This window comes from Harpia harpyja, chromosome Z (assembly GCF_026419915.1).
Source record: "Harpia harpyja isolate bHarHar1 chromosome Z, bHarHar1 primary haplotype, whole genome shotgun sequence".
Lineage (NCBI taxonomy): Eukaryota > Metazoa > Chordata > Aves > Accipitriformes > Accipitridae > Harpia > Harpia harpyja.
In genome coordinates, this window is record NC_068969.1 from 5069556 (window position 1) to 5087138 (window position 17583).

At 44.2% G+C, this 17583-nt stretch overlaps 1 protein-coding gene across 7 annotated transcripts in view; it reads right to left on the reverse strand.

Annotated features, from left to right (window-relative positions):
• Positions 1 to 17583, reverse strand: part of IP6K1 (inositol hexakisphosphate kinase 1) — a 38949-nt gene that overhangs the window by 6377 nt on the left and 14989 nt on the right. For all 7 annotated transcript variants that reach the window (XM_052776322.1, XM_052776325.1, XM_052776318.1 and 4 more), the window contains 2 exons: positions 2991 to 3337; positions 425 to 635 (listed from right to left, as the gene is read on the reverse strand). In XM_052776322.1, the coding sequence (XP_052632282.1) occupies positions 425 to 635; positions 2991 to 3213 (434 nt within the window). In that variant the 5' untranslated portion in view covers positions 3214 to 3337. The remainder of the gene's footprint in view (positions 1 to 424; positions 636 to 2990; positions 3338 to 17583) is intronic.

The following is a 17583-nucleotide window of genomic DNA, read 5'->3' on the forward strand; positions in this document are numbered from 1 at the left end:
TCTAACATCTCTGCTAGGTTGTACTGTAATTGACAGAGTAAGCAGGAACACTTGTTTCTCAGGGAGCTCTGGCTGCTGTGAGGAGGCAGAGACCCGTATTGAAAGTACCCTTGGAAGAAACCTCTGGATTAATAACCAGGTGGACTGAAGAGTGTTTCAATCTCCTCCACATGCTTTGGTTCCACGTCCAATAAACCGCCAAGGGTTATCCTGTGTCAGAAGCATTTCACATGGATGAGTTTTTCCTGAAGCCAGCAAAACTACTGAGACAGTTTGCAGTGCCATAGTGTGCCAGGCTAGCAAGTGCAGGACAGCCTGGTCACTGTATGGAAGCGCAAAATGTCCTCAACAAAGGGAGCACCAGAGCTGAAAGGGGAAGAGACTTCCTGCTCATCATATTGTCACTGGGCCCTTAAAGTTTTACCTTTCAGTGCTGTCACTGGCCAGGCCAGGCTTTTCCTCCTTGTGCTCAGTGCCGCTGCTTGATCTGTGAAGGCTCCGACGTGAGTGCTTGCGCCGTGGCTGGTCCCTCTCTGGCATATCATCTTGCTCCAGGGCCTCGTTCTCCACATAGGGATAGGCCACCAGGTTAATGTAGCCATCGCTGTCTCCCTCAAAACAGACAGATACCACACCTGCCAGAGAGAAGTGACATGTCAGTTCTGTTTCCCAGGGGAGGGAACACACAACCACTAGCACCCAGATGTTCAACAGGAGAGAGGAAAATGTAGGTCACAGAGCAGCAAAGCAAATCCAGAGCAATGAAAGGAGGTTCAAGACTACAAGAACCCAGATGTTGTTAGCACAGCAGAGAGGAGAAAACCCCAAATAGTGCTCTGTGTCGCTACCTGAGTGGACAGGCAGCAGCAGCAGGGTAAGCTCTGCCACCCACAGGAAATTGAGGACAAAAGTGCAGCTGGTAGGCTGAGGGGTGTGATTATTTCCTTCCATTCAGTCTTGCAGCAAATGTCGTCAAACTGGAGAAGGTCAAGCACAGTCAACCAAGATGTTGAGGGGGGCAAAGCATACAAAATATATATCTAGTTCATTTGGATAAGTATCAGCGTCCTGCGGAAGCATTCCTGTTGTTGACAAGGACATCGCTAGCCAAGGAGGAGCGTGCTTTCTCTGCTAATGGAGCTCTCCAGCATCTGAGCTATGATGTACAGAGCTCTGAAGCTGAGGTGACACCTGCCACTCTTCTCACAAGTCAGCCAGTCTTGCAGAAAAGGGATCTGCAAAGGTCCCAGGGCTTCCTAGCAACAAAAACAAGGGGCCCTGGAAATAAAACTACCTCAGCCAGGTGCAGGCAAAGTAGGACCATTTGTGTCCTGTCCCATTTGACCTTCTGAAGGCTCCTAGAAAGCACCATAGTCCAAGGGAAGGTATAGATCTTTCACAGCACAGACTCTAAATGTATCTAGCTGGCCAGCCACAGAGCAGGACAGCTGACACTTCTAGTTAGGGCTGACATCTTCATCTTTGGGACTCCCTCAGCCCTGAAAATGAGGCTATCAGCCCATCTCCTAACTTGCAATGACAAAAACCTTTCATTAGCTTGTCACTAGTATTGAGGAGCTGCCAGGAGTATCAGATGCTAGATGCACCGAATCAAATGATTCGCCACAAACGTGAGGAAACCTTGCACTGCTTAGTTGATGCAGGCCATCACATTACTGTCCCTCCTTTTTCCTTATTGCACATGACAATGCTAACAAGGTTCAGGCAGCTTAAGACAACTTCAGAGCAGTTGAGGACTCCAGCACGTCACTACATAAATGCCACTCCAAGTACTTTGGCTGCCTGGACACGGTCCTCAAGATATCTCTGTGAAAGGCCAATCTTACAGTAACATCCAAATGCTCATATAGGAAATATCATCCCCAATAGTCCTCTCCCCCAGATCAATAGGAACAATTTCTGGGACTGTCAGGAAACTGCACGGGATTCTCAGACGAAATCCCACACTGGGGTGGAGGTGCACACCTTATGCCTTTACACTACCAGGAAGTATCTGACTTCAAGATGACAAGTCTCCATCTGGACTATCAGTTTCATCACTTTTAAACACATCTCCCAAGGAAAGCCTGACACCATATCAATTCTAGTAACTACAGAGGCTTTAGCTGGGATTTCTGATGGGTCACTAGAGCACCATATGGCCCCAGAGTAGCTCAAGAGTACAAGAGGACCTGTCTGTTGGAGACTGTATCTTTCATTCATGACCTGCATACAGACACAGGTAGGTAAGCTGACACTGCTTTGAGACCTCAGGCTGCAGCCAGATCAAATGACAAGACCCTGAACAGACGGTGGTCCCAGCTGTCTGTGAAGCACCATCTTGCCAATGCCACACAGCGACAAAGAAGCAGAGGCAATAGGAACACTGAGTCCCCCAGAAGGCTACCTGAATACAAACACAGGGCAAAAAGCATATCAAGCTTCTGAAAGATACAGATGAGCTGCCAACCTCCTACAACGATACAGACACTGGAAAATTCCATTCCTTCAAAGCAGCTGGGGAATAAGGCTTCACCTCCGTGCTGGGTAAGAAACACTTCCTGCTTCAGCAGCTTTCTGATACGGGTCCATAAAAGAGATGGGATAAGGAAGCAATAAATTATGGGACTGGAATGTGCAAATGCTCAGTATACGATCTAACTTCATTTTCTCAAGGTCAAGGCTGTAATTGACAATAACATGGTAGTAAAATTACTTCAGTTACAGATCCATAACCTTAAGCTTCAGACTACAACTGTCACACTGCATATTCTCTATCTAGAAGGAGAAGCACATTGAACTCTGCATGCCTACAAAAAAAGACTTCCTCCTTTCCAAGTGCTCCTATCAAATTGCTAGCCTGCAAAAGAGAATTGAAAACAACAAATAAAATGACACCAAAAGACAGCAAGGCATCAATAGCTGCAGGAACATGAGAGGTCAGGTTTTTGAAGCACGTAACTGCATTCTGGAATGACAACAGGCCTCACCTTTGTATTCAGGTGTGAATTCCTTCATTTCCGGGGGCAGAGATTCATAGAAGCGCTGTTCTCTGGTAATGAGGGGCTTGCAGACAGTATGGTCATCATAGCGCATCATGCTGCTGTGGCCGCCCACCTGGTGAATGAAAGGCTCCAGCAGGACCCCCCGGTCTCCAGATCGAGTGGCATTCTTGCCATACTTGCCCACTTCCATGGTTTGACAAACACACATTGCGTTGGGCACCAGTTGCACTCTTGGAGCATGGGGAGAGCCACATGGGCTAGGAGGAGTAGCTCAGCAGCAGTCAGGCAGCCACAGGGGGTGAAGTCCTGGCAATCTGCTTCCTTACAATGATCTGAAAAAGAAAAGGAGATTCCTGTGAACAGAGGACCACTTGCATTCACTCCCTGTTGGTTCAGAAAAGTTTTTGGTATTTATTTATATCCATAACCGTTCCTCTTCTGTTCTCTGTTTACATCCCACTTGTTCCAGCATGCTCCTCACCACGTCTTTAATCCTGCAGGTAAACACACACTAATTCAGAGGCAGTCTCATCTAGAGCTTCTCCAATAGGGTTGACAGAGACAGGGAAAGGAGGAGGTATGAGTATTTTGAGCCTCCCATCTTTAGAAAATACTATTTCCTTCCTTTAGTTAATTTTATCAGTAAAGCAATGTGATAATGGAGCACCAACCCCAAGTTACAGCAAAATTAAAACCAAGCCCACACCGGCCTATCAGTAACGGTGACTGACACAGGCAGAACAAACATTTCAAGAATCTGAATTCCACTACCTTGTGCCTCTGCATTTTTAACCTCTAAATGACTAAATAATTCCTGCTTACCTCCTACTCTAACACTGTTTCCTCCTTTATTGACTCACTTCTCTTCAAGCTATGAAAGACCCTCGAAACAAGACAGTCATTCTGTCACTCTGCGTATGCTGTAAATGAATGGATCCCACTCAGATTCTCTCCTTTATTACTCTAAGCCCCTCAGGACAACAACTATTTCCTGATGCTTTCACAGCACCTACATGCACAACAGGTCCCTGATTTCTAGAGGTAGGCAAGAGAGATCACCAAATCCAAATGAGATTAAAGTGCTTTGGAGAAGACGGATGCTCTTTTGATGTTTGCAGAGTGCCCGGCACAGCCACAGGATGATGGAAAAGTAAAGCCATCCAAATTCTCTCCAGATGATTTGCCCTTTCCGGCTTAGAACATAGCTGCTCCTGAGGCTGCTGGGGAAACCACCACAGGATTTCCTCACAACAATGAGTTATCCAAAGTTTTCGGTTCAAGAACCATATGGTGACTACAGTTTCTGAATTTGCCAAACTTCTAGTTTCTTAGCACTGCCACAGCCAAGGGCAATAATTTAAGAACTGACAGATCTTGGAGGCCTGAACAAGGGACACAGTTCAGGCTGTTCCTCATCTAGCCACTGGATGTCTCCGCAGCTACACAACACTGCCAGGCTGGGGGAAGTTCGAGATGAAGACAGGCTCTTCTCCCTCCCCTCCAATTCAATCATGCAAGAGATGCAGCTCAAGAGATTCCAAAGGAGGGGCAATACTTCATAACATGTTTAACCCAACCTAACCCAAAAGCTTCCTGCAACAGGACAACGCTTCCTCTCCCTGTGCGCACGTTCCTGCTCGCTCCCTCGCACTGGATTTTGGGATAGTATGAGTGTACGTACATTTGAGTTGAATCATCTCACTGATCCAATGGAAAACATTTCCTTTTGTGGTTACATGACCACACAACTACATTCAGTGTCAGGGGAACAATGTGAATATTTAGCTGGCTTTTAAGGTGGGGGGCAGGGAATAGGAAGGAAAAAAAAGCCCAACAACACAGATGGTTCCTCTCTGTAGCAATTCATATCAAAGTCTCTTCAAAGTATCCTTCAAAGTCTCTGTCTCCTAAACTCACTCAGAGCCTAAGTCATATCAAAAAGACAAAAACATGCTGTGGATTTCTCTCCTCCCTCTTATTTGCTTTATTATCAAGAAGAAATTTCAGCAGCAGAGGCTTGCTTACATCACATATATTTTAGTTTGGTTTAATGATAGTTAATATCCGAGAACAAGCAAGGTGCCAGCATCTGCAACAGATCAGCACTTCATAGAATTCAGACAAATGCTTTACAGACTTAAATCTCCCCTTACTGACACTGCTTTGTCTTGGATTCAGTTTCTTTTGTTTTGCCAATGCCTAAAGCCGAGTTCTCAGTTATTCCAAACAATATAGGGGACAAGTTTAACTTCACACCTTCCTGTAGTTTAAACTTCACAGGACAAGAGAAATAAGAGATTCATCTGTGCGATAACAGTAGTTGCCATACTCAGGAGACATGCATATGATGCTCAGGTCTGGTACTAGTCCCAGTTTTCACTGAAAGCCAATCACAAAATGTCTCAGGGTCTCAGTTTTGACAGTGACAGAAGGAAGTACTATTATCCATACTTTAGAGAAGGGGGATTATCTAAGCTGACTCATTAGCCTCATACACCTTCACTAACTTCAGATGGAGATCACAAACACCCAGGCAGACACACCCCCTGCAAGGCCCACACAGGCTGTTCTCACCATCAGGAGTGCCTCACCTGCAGGCTACAGGCAGATTTCAGCCATCAGAGCAAGAGATTTGAACCCTTTGCCTACTTTCAGCAGCCTTTTTCCTAAACATGAGCAACAACAAAGCATATGCCACCTGAATTATTCTGAGGACAGCAGCCACCCACTCTGCAGAGTCCCTCAAGCCTTCTCCACTGCATGGCCTAGAGGTATCCATGAGATGACTGCAGTCATCCAAGGGCTCCTGGGAAAGTGGCAATGAAAAACAGGCTGCAGCCACCAAGACGTACCCCAGGCTCACTGCTAAGTACCCCACCGGTCCCAAGAAAACCCAATATGACAAGTTTCGGATGTGCAGGCACACTGGGAGTGACAGCCACAAAAAAAAAAACCAAAAAAAACCAACCACATTCTGTGGCTGTGACAGAAGAGGAGCCAGGCACCAGTTGGGGAGAGAGTCCAAACCCAGTTACAACTGCTCCGCATATTCATCCATGTGCTCTAAAGAAAACAGCAATATAGCCAATATTTTCCCACATACAAGTGAATGTGAGAAAAAATATTTTGTGGCAATTAGCATTTCAGAGAATATTTTTAAAGATGAAGCTGTCTACAGAGCTTGAAAAACAGACACTTTATAGCTTGGATACAGCTTAGTGTTTTTCATCAGACTAAATCAAAGTAAATGGTTATTACTAAACATGCACTCTATCCACAAAAAGACAGAAGAATCCCAGCAGTTTCAAACAAATATAAAGCAGAAAACTATCTGAAGGCCTAAATATTACTTATCCTTCCTCTATTACACAAAGGCATAGGTTCAACTATTTTACCTGGCTTATAAAATTCAGTCCTTCCAATTATACGGTAAAATGCAGTGCACAATTCACACAACAGCTTGAGGGTTCATCCAGGCAGATCCTTTGGTATCTTCAAATACCACCACTATAGCTCAAACAGCAGTAAAACATTCAGGCTAGTTTAGCATTCCCCCTTCCAACAGACTGAGCTATAGTCAGCAAGACAGATCACCCATCAAGCCAGACTCACAAGAAGTAGGGGGTGAGGTTCAGGAGCAGAGTTATTGGTGACTGCAGAAGGACATACCACATCCTATATTCCATTATCCTCCCCAGTACAAAATTCTTGTACTGGAAGAGAATTTGCTCTACAATATTTAAGTCTAGATGCCTATTAGTGTATCTGCTCTCAATTTGTACTGCATACGTCACTGTTCAAACACTTACTTTTTAGCAGGATGGGCATAAAGAAGAGCAATAAGCTGTATTTTCTGGTAGTAACACAAAATATTTCCAAACAAAAGTCAGGAATACACACAAGGTGACTCTGCTCTTCCTAACCATTAAGTGGGGTAAACCCTGCCCTCAATACCAACATTACCCTCCAGCAGGGAATACACACCTCCACAGAAACACTGCTGTGCTCTTGAAGACCCAGCCAGAGTACTCCTAAACATTACTGAACCCTGGCTGAAGACTACCAATGTCTTACCAGACCACCACCAGAATCAAGGAGATGCCTGCTCCTGCCAGTTCACAGCAGCAGAGCACTGCCACCTGAGGATGCCAGCAAAGGAACAAGGGAGTGGGAAGAGCAGGGATGTCTTCTTTGATGGTGTAACTTAAGGGGACAGGGAAACTAGCCTCAGAGGTCACCACACACTTGAAAGGTAGGGGCAGAGAGCTGCACTGCAGTGGGTGTGAGAACTACTGCAAACCGCTCCACGATGCTGACGTTCCCACTCTTTATAAGCCGTCTTGTATGGGAACACTGGCAATGCTTCATGACTCACTAGTAAAGCTATTTTCCAAAATAAAAAGCAGAACAAACATTTTAAATTGTGATGTATTACATGGTGAGAAAGCTGACTGCATGAAGCCCTGTTGACTCATGCCTTCACTGTAAGCAGCCTGCACGTCTGTCTTTCCAGCATCGCCTTGGTGTGGCTCCTAGGACCGCGGCCAGCCCTCAGGACCTGCGGTGATGAAGACTAAGGCAGATGGCCACTGACGATTCTGGAGCCAGGCCACAGGCAAGGGATAAATACTGACCTCAAGGTCACACTGACAAAAGTTTGACTTTCCCTTAACAACCCCAAAGCAGTCAGGAGCAAAGCACAGGAATACAAAATACCAGTACACCAGGCATCTGGACAACGGGTGCCTGGTGACTGCTTCTTGTGAGCTAGTCTTGTTAGCAAAGAAAAGCAGCAGCTAGCACCCATGCTGAAAAGCATGGTGTTTTCTAGTCACACTGGATTGGGTGACCCAACTTCTGCAGAAGAAAATCCAGTCTAAGAAAAAAAAAAAATCTCCCACTATGCTATGAGATCAGCTTCCCAGCACAACAGCTGACCCAGAGGCCTGAGATATGTCTGTCTAGTCAGCAGAAAACGGAGATGACCCCTGGGACCTGGGCAGAAAATGCAACTCTGCAAGAACCTGTGGCAACGTTTAGGACAACTAGAAACATTTGGCCAGCCTGGTATCCAGGAAGCTACAAACCCTCCCAGCCTGCTTGAGCACATAGCTTTGAATCCTGAGCCTTCCCCTGCATCTTGTCCAATGCTTGAACTATTACCAAATACAGCCCTTTTTGGACACACTGCCCTCACCAAGGCAAGTGTGGCTCTTCAGATCGAGGCCAGATAGTAGAATACAATCCGTATGCATGCATCAAAAGCAAAACAGAAGTCTTAGGAAAAGCTGCTGAAGAATGCCAGCTGAAGAAGAGAATGCCAACAGTGAGGCTGGTGGAGGAACTGCAATAAACAAGGCCACTGGAGAGGACAATAACCACTAAAAAGGTGTGCTCCACCCTATGCCATGAGCTGAACAAAAGCATGCTTCCTTCGCCAATACTTTTCCTGCCTCAACAACAGGGCACAAATGCACCAACTGCCGAAGTGTGCACAAGTTAAGAGCCAAGCTCTACTTTAAGACAGAGCTTAACTGAACTTAGAGAAAGGACCACATGGAAAATAAAATCAAGCTTGTATTACAAATCCTTCAGCACATCCTATGCTTCTGTCTCCTAGAGATCTGAAGGAAGACTATTTGTGCCATACTTGATCACAGCAGTCAAAAAGCTTCAGCACCTCTGCCAGTAGCCTGCGAGACCAAGAATTTTCTCCTCTTCTCTTCCTAAGAAAGGAGCGGAAGCCAAGCCTCTTTAGCTCTTTCTGAAGAGAGAGAGGCTGTGCTATACACTTTTAACTATGGCTGGAATGCCTAAACCACTCGTTAAAACCAGTGCCTAGATCCGGAGTTAAAGGCGGCTTTTTTCTTGGAGGCCAGATTAGCAGGAATTGCAAAGGCCCTTCTGCTGTCACCTACGCATAAAGCATGGCATGCTTTCAAGGAGGGACGAGGTACTTCAAGTCCCTCTAGGGATCTAGACCCAGGGCACAGACAATACCTGTTTTCTCACACTGGCATGCTACAGTGGTAGCTTCCCCCTTTTTTTTTTTTTTTTTTTTTTTAAGCCAGGCCTTAGCACACAACAGTGCATAGGGACCGTCTGCCACGTTTATCAACATATGGAGCAAGTGCTTTGCAACACTTTGTGAACATCTGTCATGCAGCTGTCTGCAAGTGAGGGTAACCAAAGCCGGGGCTCAAACGGCCTCTTCCAGCTTGTATTCTTGTTCGGCCTGACGCTGCAAAACCTGGCACTACTGTGATAACATCAGGCTGGGGAGCAGGAGAGAACTGCACATAACAAGGATGATATAAGCTGATTTAATTCCCTTGCTGCTCTTTTCTCCAGGCTTCCCCTTCTTCACTGGAGAAATGCAGCACATTGGCAGGAGGACACAGGCTGCCTGGGGACCTGCCAGTCCTTGTCACCGCTATCAGTGTCACTGCAAAGGGGAGGCTGGAGGAAGGTCCAGCCCTGGTCTGGTCATCACCACTTTCCTCTCCAGTAGGCAGGGAGGATGAGCGAGAGGGAGCCAAGCTGCTGAATCCTGCTGCACCTCGCCACAAATATACCCTGCCTCAGTAGTAAAGGGCACCTTCCTTCTCTGTTCAAAAGCACTGGCTTCAGTCCAAGCCTGCGTTTCCATAGCAGCAAGACCTGATCGAATACATACGTACATTAACAAAGGTTGCTTTATCAGTACCAGCCCAGAAGATTTTCTTCCAAGCTTGTGCCTAGGAGAGCAGGGTCATCCAATATCAGCTTTGCATTTTATAGGAGAGATGAGAATGACACATGCCTTCTAGAGAAGAGCTTAGGGAAGATCAATGCTTGTGAGGCCTCATCGCTCAGCTTTCTGTGAGCTAATTTCTGGCTTCTCTTCATCTCATTTACAAAGAGGAAAAAAGTCTCTGCTGGATACAGGTTATTTTTAAACTATTCCAATGCAAATGCTGCTGTTCAGCACAGCTCTCAAATCCAACAGAGACAGTTAGAAAGCACCTTACTTTCAACAGTCACAAACCATAAGGAATCCACCTAACCCACCAAGACATTTCTTGAAGTCACACTAGTGAAGGGGCTCAGAAAACTCAACATGCTCATCAGCAGAAAACTAGTCCTTGCATTCATAGCAGGGAGGGGGGCAAGGAAAAAAAAATTTAAAAAAAAAATCACATCAATGCCATTGAAGAGGTTTGGCTCAAAAACTAACTTGGAAAGAATTTGTAACTCAACTAACAGACTGAATAAGCAGAGGGAACAACTTCACCTCCTGCCTCATGCTGGTAATAAAGCATACCTGCTCTTCAGTCACAGACCTTGCCCTTCTTGCCAACAGCGAGGCTTAAATAAGCCAGCCACATCCCTAAGGAAGTCCTGAAGCACTGCACAATCATCCAGGTAACTCCACCCAAATGCCTCCCCGGTAGGAAGATGATGGAATAACCATGCTGAGTTCAGCACAATGAGCAGTACGTTCAGAAACACTGCACTTTCATGTCAGCTGTGGGTACCAAATTCTACAACCTCAACAGCATCAGAAGGTGGACAGATGAGCAGGTAAATGCACCACGCTAATCTGCTGACACTAAGAGAATGAGTCAGAGCTGGCAATGCTTATGCTCAACCAGAGGACAAACACACCACACAGCAAGCCACTGGCAGAGAAAAGGAAGGTGCAATTTTTGTGGCAACATGCACAGAGCTTAGCCAGATGAATGGCACTGGGGAAGACTGCTCAGTGCCAGGGGCAGCACCACCCAACAGATGAAAATCCACTGCAATCAGGTGAGTGGCAGTCTCAGGTTTGTGCCACAACAGGGGTGAAGAGAACAACTGGCACCTCCTAAGTAAGTTCTTATCTCATCTTCTCCTAGTTAAAAATGCCCCAGAAGTCCTTGGTGGTGTCAAGGCCGGAGCCAAGGAAGACAGTTCAGCCTAATCACCTACAGAGTAACTGCTGGCCCCTGAGCCGGAAAGATGCTTTCGTCATACATGTGTGCAAGCACTTCTGGAGCTTGAGCTCCCACTCACACCTTCACACAGACTCGACAAGTAAAAAATGGTTGTGCACCTTAAGCTTGTGTCCCTCAGGGCTCCTAGCCAGTACAGACACCTGGAAGGCTGGTGGGAAGATGGGACAAGATCCTCCCAGCTTGCGTTAAGAACAAGAGGAAACCTCCAGCAAAAGCACCAAAATCCTAGAAAAGGGAAGTACTTGTGCAGCAATAAAATCAGTTTTCAGGCTTGAGGGGGTGGTTGACAGGAACTGAAAGGAACAGTCGATGTGCTGCATCTTACACCTGCCACACACAGAAAGCAAAGCACAGAGAGGCCAAAGTGAGGGTTCTGCAACAGGAAAAACAGTCAACTCCCCCAACTCAAGAGCAAGGGCACACACATACTCCACTTTCAGACCATATGTGGGCTGCCAAAGAAGAGAAAGAAGGGATGTTTTCTGGCTCTTCGCCCTCCACCATCTCATAATGAATCTTCAGAAGATAAGGGAAAAACAAAAGAGAAAAAAACAAGACCTAACCAGAAAAACAAAATATATAATCTATTTGAAATTAAAAGTCAAGCAAAAAAGTTTCATCTGCCTACACTTCATAATTTTTTTCTGCTTTCAGAATCTGTAAAAACATTGAATTAAGGAAGAAAACCTAGGTGAACAGCTAGGCCTCCAGCTCTCTCATAGGGAAATGACAGTCAAAAAACACATCAAAAGCTTGGCCTGCACAAGGAAAAAGTGCATGTTGATACTTTATTCATCCACCACGTTCTCTCTAGTTTGGTAAAACAGGGCAGATTTTAGGGTGGAGACAACCACTTGTCTTGGTTGCTCTTTAAAGTGATCCTCCACAATGAAGCAAACTCCATCCAAATGCCCGGCTTTAAAAAAAAAAAATCCAATATTATGTTCAGATTTCTTTCAGCACTGATGGAGCCAAATCAGTTTCTAATTCCTTCTTCAGTTATTTCTTCAGACCATGGTTACACAGGCAATCCTTTGATAGCTGCACCAGCATAAGCAGCACCCTCCCACTCAACTCTGCTGTGCTGGTACAACTGTTTGCAGTCTCACCATGAATCAAATTAGGAAACTGATCGCAGTTAAAAATAAACCAGCACTTTGTTTTGTTTTTTCTAAGGATTACTTTTCAACCCAGGTCAGATCCCCAATCTATTGTGCAGCTGTACAAACAGTTGTATCAGCACAAGGTGCCTGAATTGCTGATGGCTATCCTTGTGCCTAAAGCCAACGTTTGCATTCCCAGCTCACCTCTTATTTCATGGCTGCTGTAGAACAGGATTACTTACTAAACTGAACACGCAGGGTACTTTATTGCCACAGCTTGCAACCACGTGGAGGGTCTCTTTAATGAGACAAAATGAGGTCACACTGATGCGTATCCTACAAGTAAGGCATGGCTACTGAGCTCCCTTGAGCTGTTGCTTGTCCTATATTATATGTCATTTTTGCAGTCTGCATGCTGAAATAAATATAAAAACATGACTAACAAAGTCACTGATGCGAATGAACAGCTTTGGGCCAAGTTCTGAAACAAAACTCTCCTAGAAATTGCATAACCGTTAACTATGTTGGTGGTCTTCCATTCAAAAAACTCAAGCCTGTGTGATGCGCAGATTCCCACTGATTTGAAGACTGTGACATTGAAGGAGTGGGGATTCTATCTGGCAACTCTTCAACTGCAGCTGAATTTTTATTTTAACATGGAAATGCAAAAAGAAAGTGGAAAACCAAAATAAGCACTGGGCAATGATGACATGCTAGCATGCTTTAGAAATGACCATGACAAACAGACTGAAGGTTCTTTTCCCAAATTACTGGCTCAAATACTGTCTGAAACACAACCAACTGAAAATACTTCCTATTTGATGGCTGCCTGGCAACCTACTGGAAAGGACTTGCTTCTCAGTTCTTTGCTTTCAGCTGGTGACAGGTACCCACATCAGACACACACCATTATATAAGGCCTTCTCATTGAAAACAAGGCACAAAAGATTGAATAACCATTAAGATTTGACTTCTAGAACAGGGTAGGAGGCATGTTAATGAAACAGCTTCAGGAAAAAAGATTTCTACAGTTTCTGTTGTGTCTGCTCTAGAAGGCAAGAATCACAGTCTCTAAGCTGTTCAGCAGCCTTGTTTTGTAGATGTTGTCAAATCAATCCACGAGGACACACAATACTAACAAAATCGGTATTTGGTAAATCTTACCCTTCTTTCCTTAACAGGCATCTCAGGGTATAGTTCCATGACAGCTTAAATCAATCTAAGTCAGCATTCTTCCAACCCATCATCTCTCCTGAGTCAGCACTGGCACTCACCTGACCCTGCTCAGAAACAAGCCTGGCAAAAAAGTTAACCCAGAAAAAAAAAAAAGTAGTTGTTTTTGCCAATGTGGCTTCCTGAACTGGTTTAGTGCCAGTGCCCAACAAAAGTAAAAGGGAAGAATCATCCAGCAGGGCAAGAGCAGGCAGAAAAGTAGCAGGGCCAATTTCATTCAGCTTCAACTCTTCCGCAACCATGCAAGCAGAGAACTGTCTCACCCTGACTTTAGAGACATGAGTTGCTGCTCCCAGCGGAAAGATCATTCAACTTTTTCCCCCCTGTCTCCTGATGTCTTCTTTACACCAGCATCAGCACTCTTGCAGACAGCTAGATTAAGCACCCAATCTGGTAGGAAACTAAAACAGCAATATAAAAAAACCAAAACAAAAAGCCTTTAGTTTTCAGCTGGATCAGGTCCCTAACAGATCGGACCATGAGGTTCAACAATCCCCGTAGCATCAAAAGAAGGGAGACAGTGGGAACCTGTGACTAAAGGAAAAGAAAGAAAAGGCTAAAGTTCAACTTCAAGCAACTGCAAAGCTGCACTCTCACTCAACATAGACAACAACAGGACTATGTAATATTTATAAACAAAACCACTTCTGTGCAAAAGATTTAAATTGTACATTAAAAAATCAGCAATCTAATTCTTCATGTTTTAATTTTCCACAACACACCATTAGTACTTAAAATGCCGTATTTCCTCAAAAATAAATCTTTGTTACCAGCATTATTTTCAGAGCAAAGGAGCTACTAAAAATATATAGGGGAGAGCAAGAAACAGCCTGTTGTGATTAACTAGGGCATGACAAACAGCAGCAGCATGTGCAAGCAGTACCGGGGAGCAAAGCCAGAAGGAACAGTGACAACAACATTATACAAACAACATTGATTCACGAACAACAAAGAATTCTTAGAAACTGCTGCCTGGGTTATGTCCAAGGCTCTCCTTACCTTGGTTAAACTATTAAGAAAGTCACTTCAGAAAGCTGACTACTTCTGCACAACCAAGCTTTTTTGGAAGCAAGAGCTGATCCATGTAAAGGGCTTTATGTAGCAAACCGCTGCAACAGTTACTGTGAAGTGATCCATAATCAAACAGGTTTCAGCAGTAATGCATGCAACTGAAGTGCAGGTACTAGCCAGAGTAGTTGTCAATCAATATACCAGAGCTCCCTATGTGCTGTCATACTCAGAAAGGTGAAAGCCTCACCAGATGTGTTGCAGTGACACTAAAGGTGACATGAAGCTGGAACTAGTAATTTGTCCCCTGCCTCACCATGAAAACAGTCTTGTGCCATCACAGCTCCGAAAGCTGCATGTATGTACCCCTCATCTGCTGGAGACCGAACACTTCACCATTCACTGTGCACTGTGACACCTTAATGCTAGTGACCCTATAGGGTCTTCTCAGGACTTCTTCAGGACTGCATTCAGACACCTGAATTTCTCACAACTTTCCAATACAAGTAAAATATACATGCAACAAAATAAGGCAAAGGTGAAACTGCGGTGAAGCTGCAGAGTGTTAAGCAGAAGCATGTGGTCCCATTTAGATCAAAGAATGCTCTAAGTGTCTCATGAGTAATAGACTAGTATCTGTATAGAGTAAGACTTCATAACGCTGTCACATAAGATTATTAACCCACATACACACAGCTGTCTTCTGGCAGGTAGTCTCTGCTTGTGCAAACCTGAGGCAGTAGGAGCTTCACAGAGATCAAGACTCTTGCAGGATTCATCTAGATTTATTTTCCGCTGCTGTGAAGTGAAATATGAAAAAGGGAAATAAATTGATCAAAGAGGCAGAGCGTCACACAGGGATTGTTTCTCACCCCGCAAAAGGTGACCTCCCAAAGCCTCTTTGGCTCTCCTCTCCTTTAAGAGGATTATGAATCCTACCCTGGGGAGACCTCTGCTCAGCTACTGGCCCACTGATATTACACATTAATACTATGTCTTGTCTCTTTATTCTTATCAGCAGAGATATATGAGAAGAATTTAAGGTCACTGCTCAAAGATCAGGACTTTAAAATGGAACCTCTAATGCAAGCAGGGAAAGCCACAGCCAGCGGCGTTCGGTGGGGACTCTGCTTTGTGGCTGCCATATGTCCAGCTGCAGGTCTGCTTAGTGCAGACCAATTCAGCTTATTTGCACATGCATGCTACCGACTACCCTTGGAAGCAGTCATTTCATCAAGGAATAACTAAGAACCGGAGATCATCATATGCTAAAAAATTAGGGCAAGTCTAGTGAATGCGGTTCACATTCCACAGCTCATGCACGGACTATACCAAACCAAAGAGAAAGTCTCAGAGAGCACTAAGCTCAGGTGTATTTTCAAGAAGCGAGGAGCAGCAATGCACTACAAGTACACATTGGCATCTCAAATGGAAAGCGAAGGAGTAGACTGCAGCAAATTCAGTTACATAAATCTTTTTTTCACAGACACCATGAACTGAGAATTTGAGGACAATTTTTCCCCCATTCTTTTGGGTTTTGCACCTTCCAACAAGACACCATTTGGACACTTCCGAATGGAGTCTATGAAGCAAGTCCTGAATGATTGATCCCTAGACAACAGTAATCAAGAATCATTTCATTTGCCACTTAATAGCGCACAGATGTGAAGCAATCTATGCTGCCATGCAGGTGAACATATGCGGTTTTTCCTTCACAAAGTAAATCAAAGTTAAAATGCATTACGAATTCCATAGTTACAAAAACTGTAAAGACTAGACATGAAGAGAAACCTTAACAGGTAGGAACACAGCACCAGCAAGGATGCAGAATCTCTGTGGAAGGAGATTTAGGATGAGATTAGACACATATACAAGCTAATCCCAACAGATACAGTCAGTTTCAATTTGGGACAAATGGTAAAATGTTCAAGAAGGGGAAAAAAAAAGTATGTGGCTAACACAACAGAAGATCTTCTCAGATGCCTCTGTAAGAACACTCCATGGTTTTGGCTGTTTCAGACTACACAGTGCAACAGCTAAGTGAAGCCAAGAGTTCAGAGTTTTAACCAATAACTGTACAGACAAGCAGCTATAGGGTTAACCACAGAAGCACAAAAGCCACAAGGAGCTAAACCCATGAAGAATTATTACAAAAGCTGTAAATGCAGAGGAGCTCAAATTACATTCCTTAAGTAGTTTTGATAAAATAAGAATGATCTACAGCTTTCCAAGAGACCGCTAACTGAAAGACAAACATAAGCAGCTTGTGGTGAACTTGGTTTTTTAGTATCTGTTCTTAACTTCTGAATTATGATGCTTTTAAAAACAGAAAAAACCAGCTTTGATTAAAAAAATGTCAGTTGCTGCAGATAATTGATTTCCACAAAAAAATCCACAACTAGGACAGAACAGAACTTCTAATTGCTATTTTTAATTCTGCAGTGACAAAAAAACCTCAAGACAAACGTTATGTAAGACCATTAACCTCTTTGCTCAAAACTGGCACCTTAATTTAGCACGCTACCACACTAGATAGCTTAAACTGAATTCTTAATGCCAAAGTGTACCACTGGCTGCAGCAAGGCAGCAAGTGCAATAATGGAAAGGAAAAAAATTCCAAAGCAAGCATCATATACTGAATTTTGCAATTACAGTTCCTTGGGCACAAGCAGATATACCTGACCCTGCCCAGCTCAGAAGAAACAGTATGCTTTCAAGATTGATATTCCCAAAAGACTATCAGATGCTCCCTAGTATTTTAGGAACACTTAAAAGAAATTAAAGTACACAGTACATCTGCACTGATGGAAAACCTCCAGCTCACCTTCTATACTAGAATGTGGGTCAAACCCAAAGAGGCTGTAACCTGCTGAAAAGGAAATTACATTCTGAGTGACTGTTTTTCTTCTTTACAAACTAACCTCTCACCATTCCACACACATCCTCCAGGGCAGTTTAAGTCGGGTATGACTAAAACCTCCAAAATTGCCACGTATTGTACTTAACTGTAGTTCAGTGGCTATCACATATACACATACGACTGAGGGAAAAGCAAAACAAGGTAATCTTGAAGAACATTCATGTCAACCCCCGCACCCTTCCCCCAAGACAGATTAATCTTCTGCACTGATAATAAGAAAGACTGATGAATTTCAACCAGACAGCCTCTTAAATACTGTCTTCCATCCACTCTTATCACATTGTGGTAAAGAATGACGTTCAGGAGGAAAACTAAGACTGATTAAGAGCCTACTT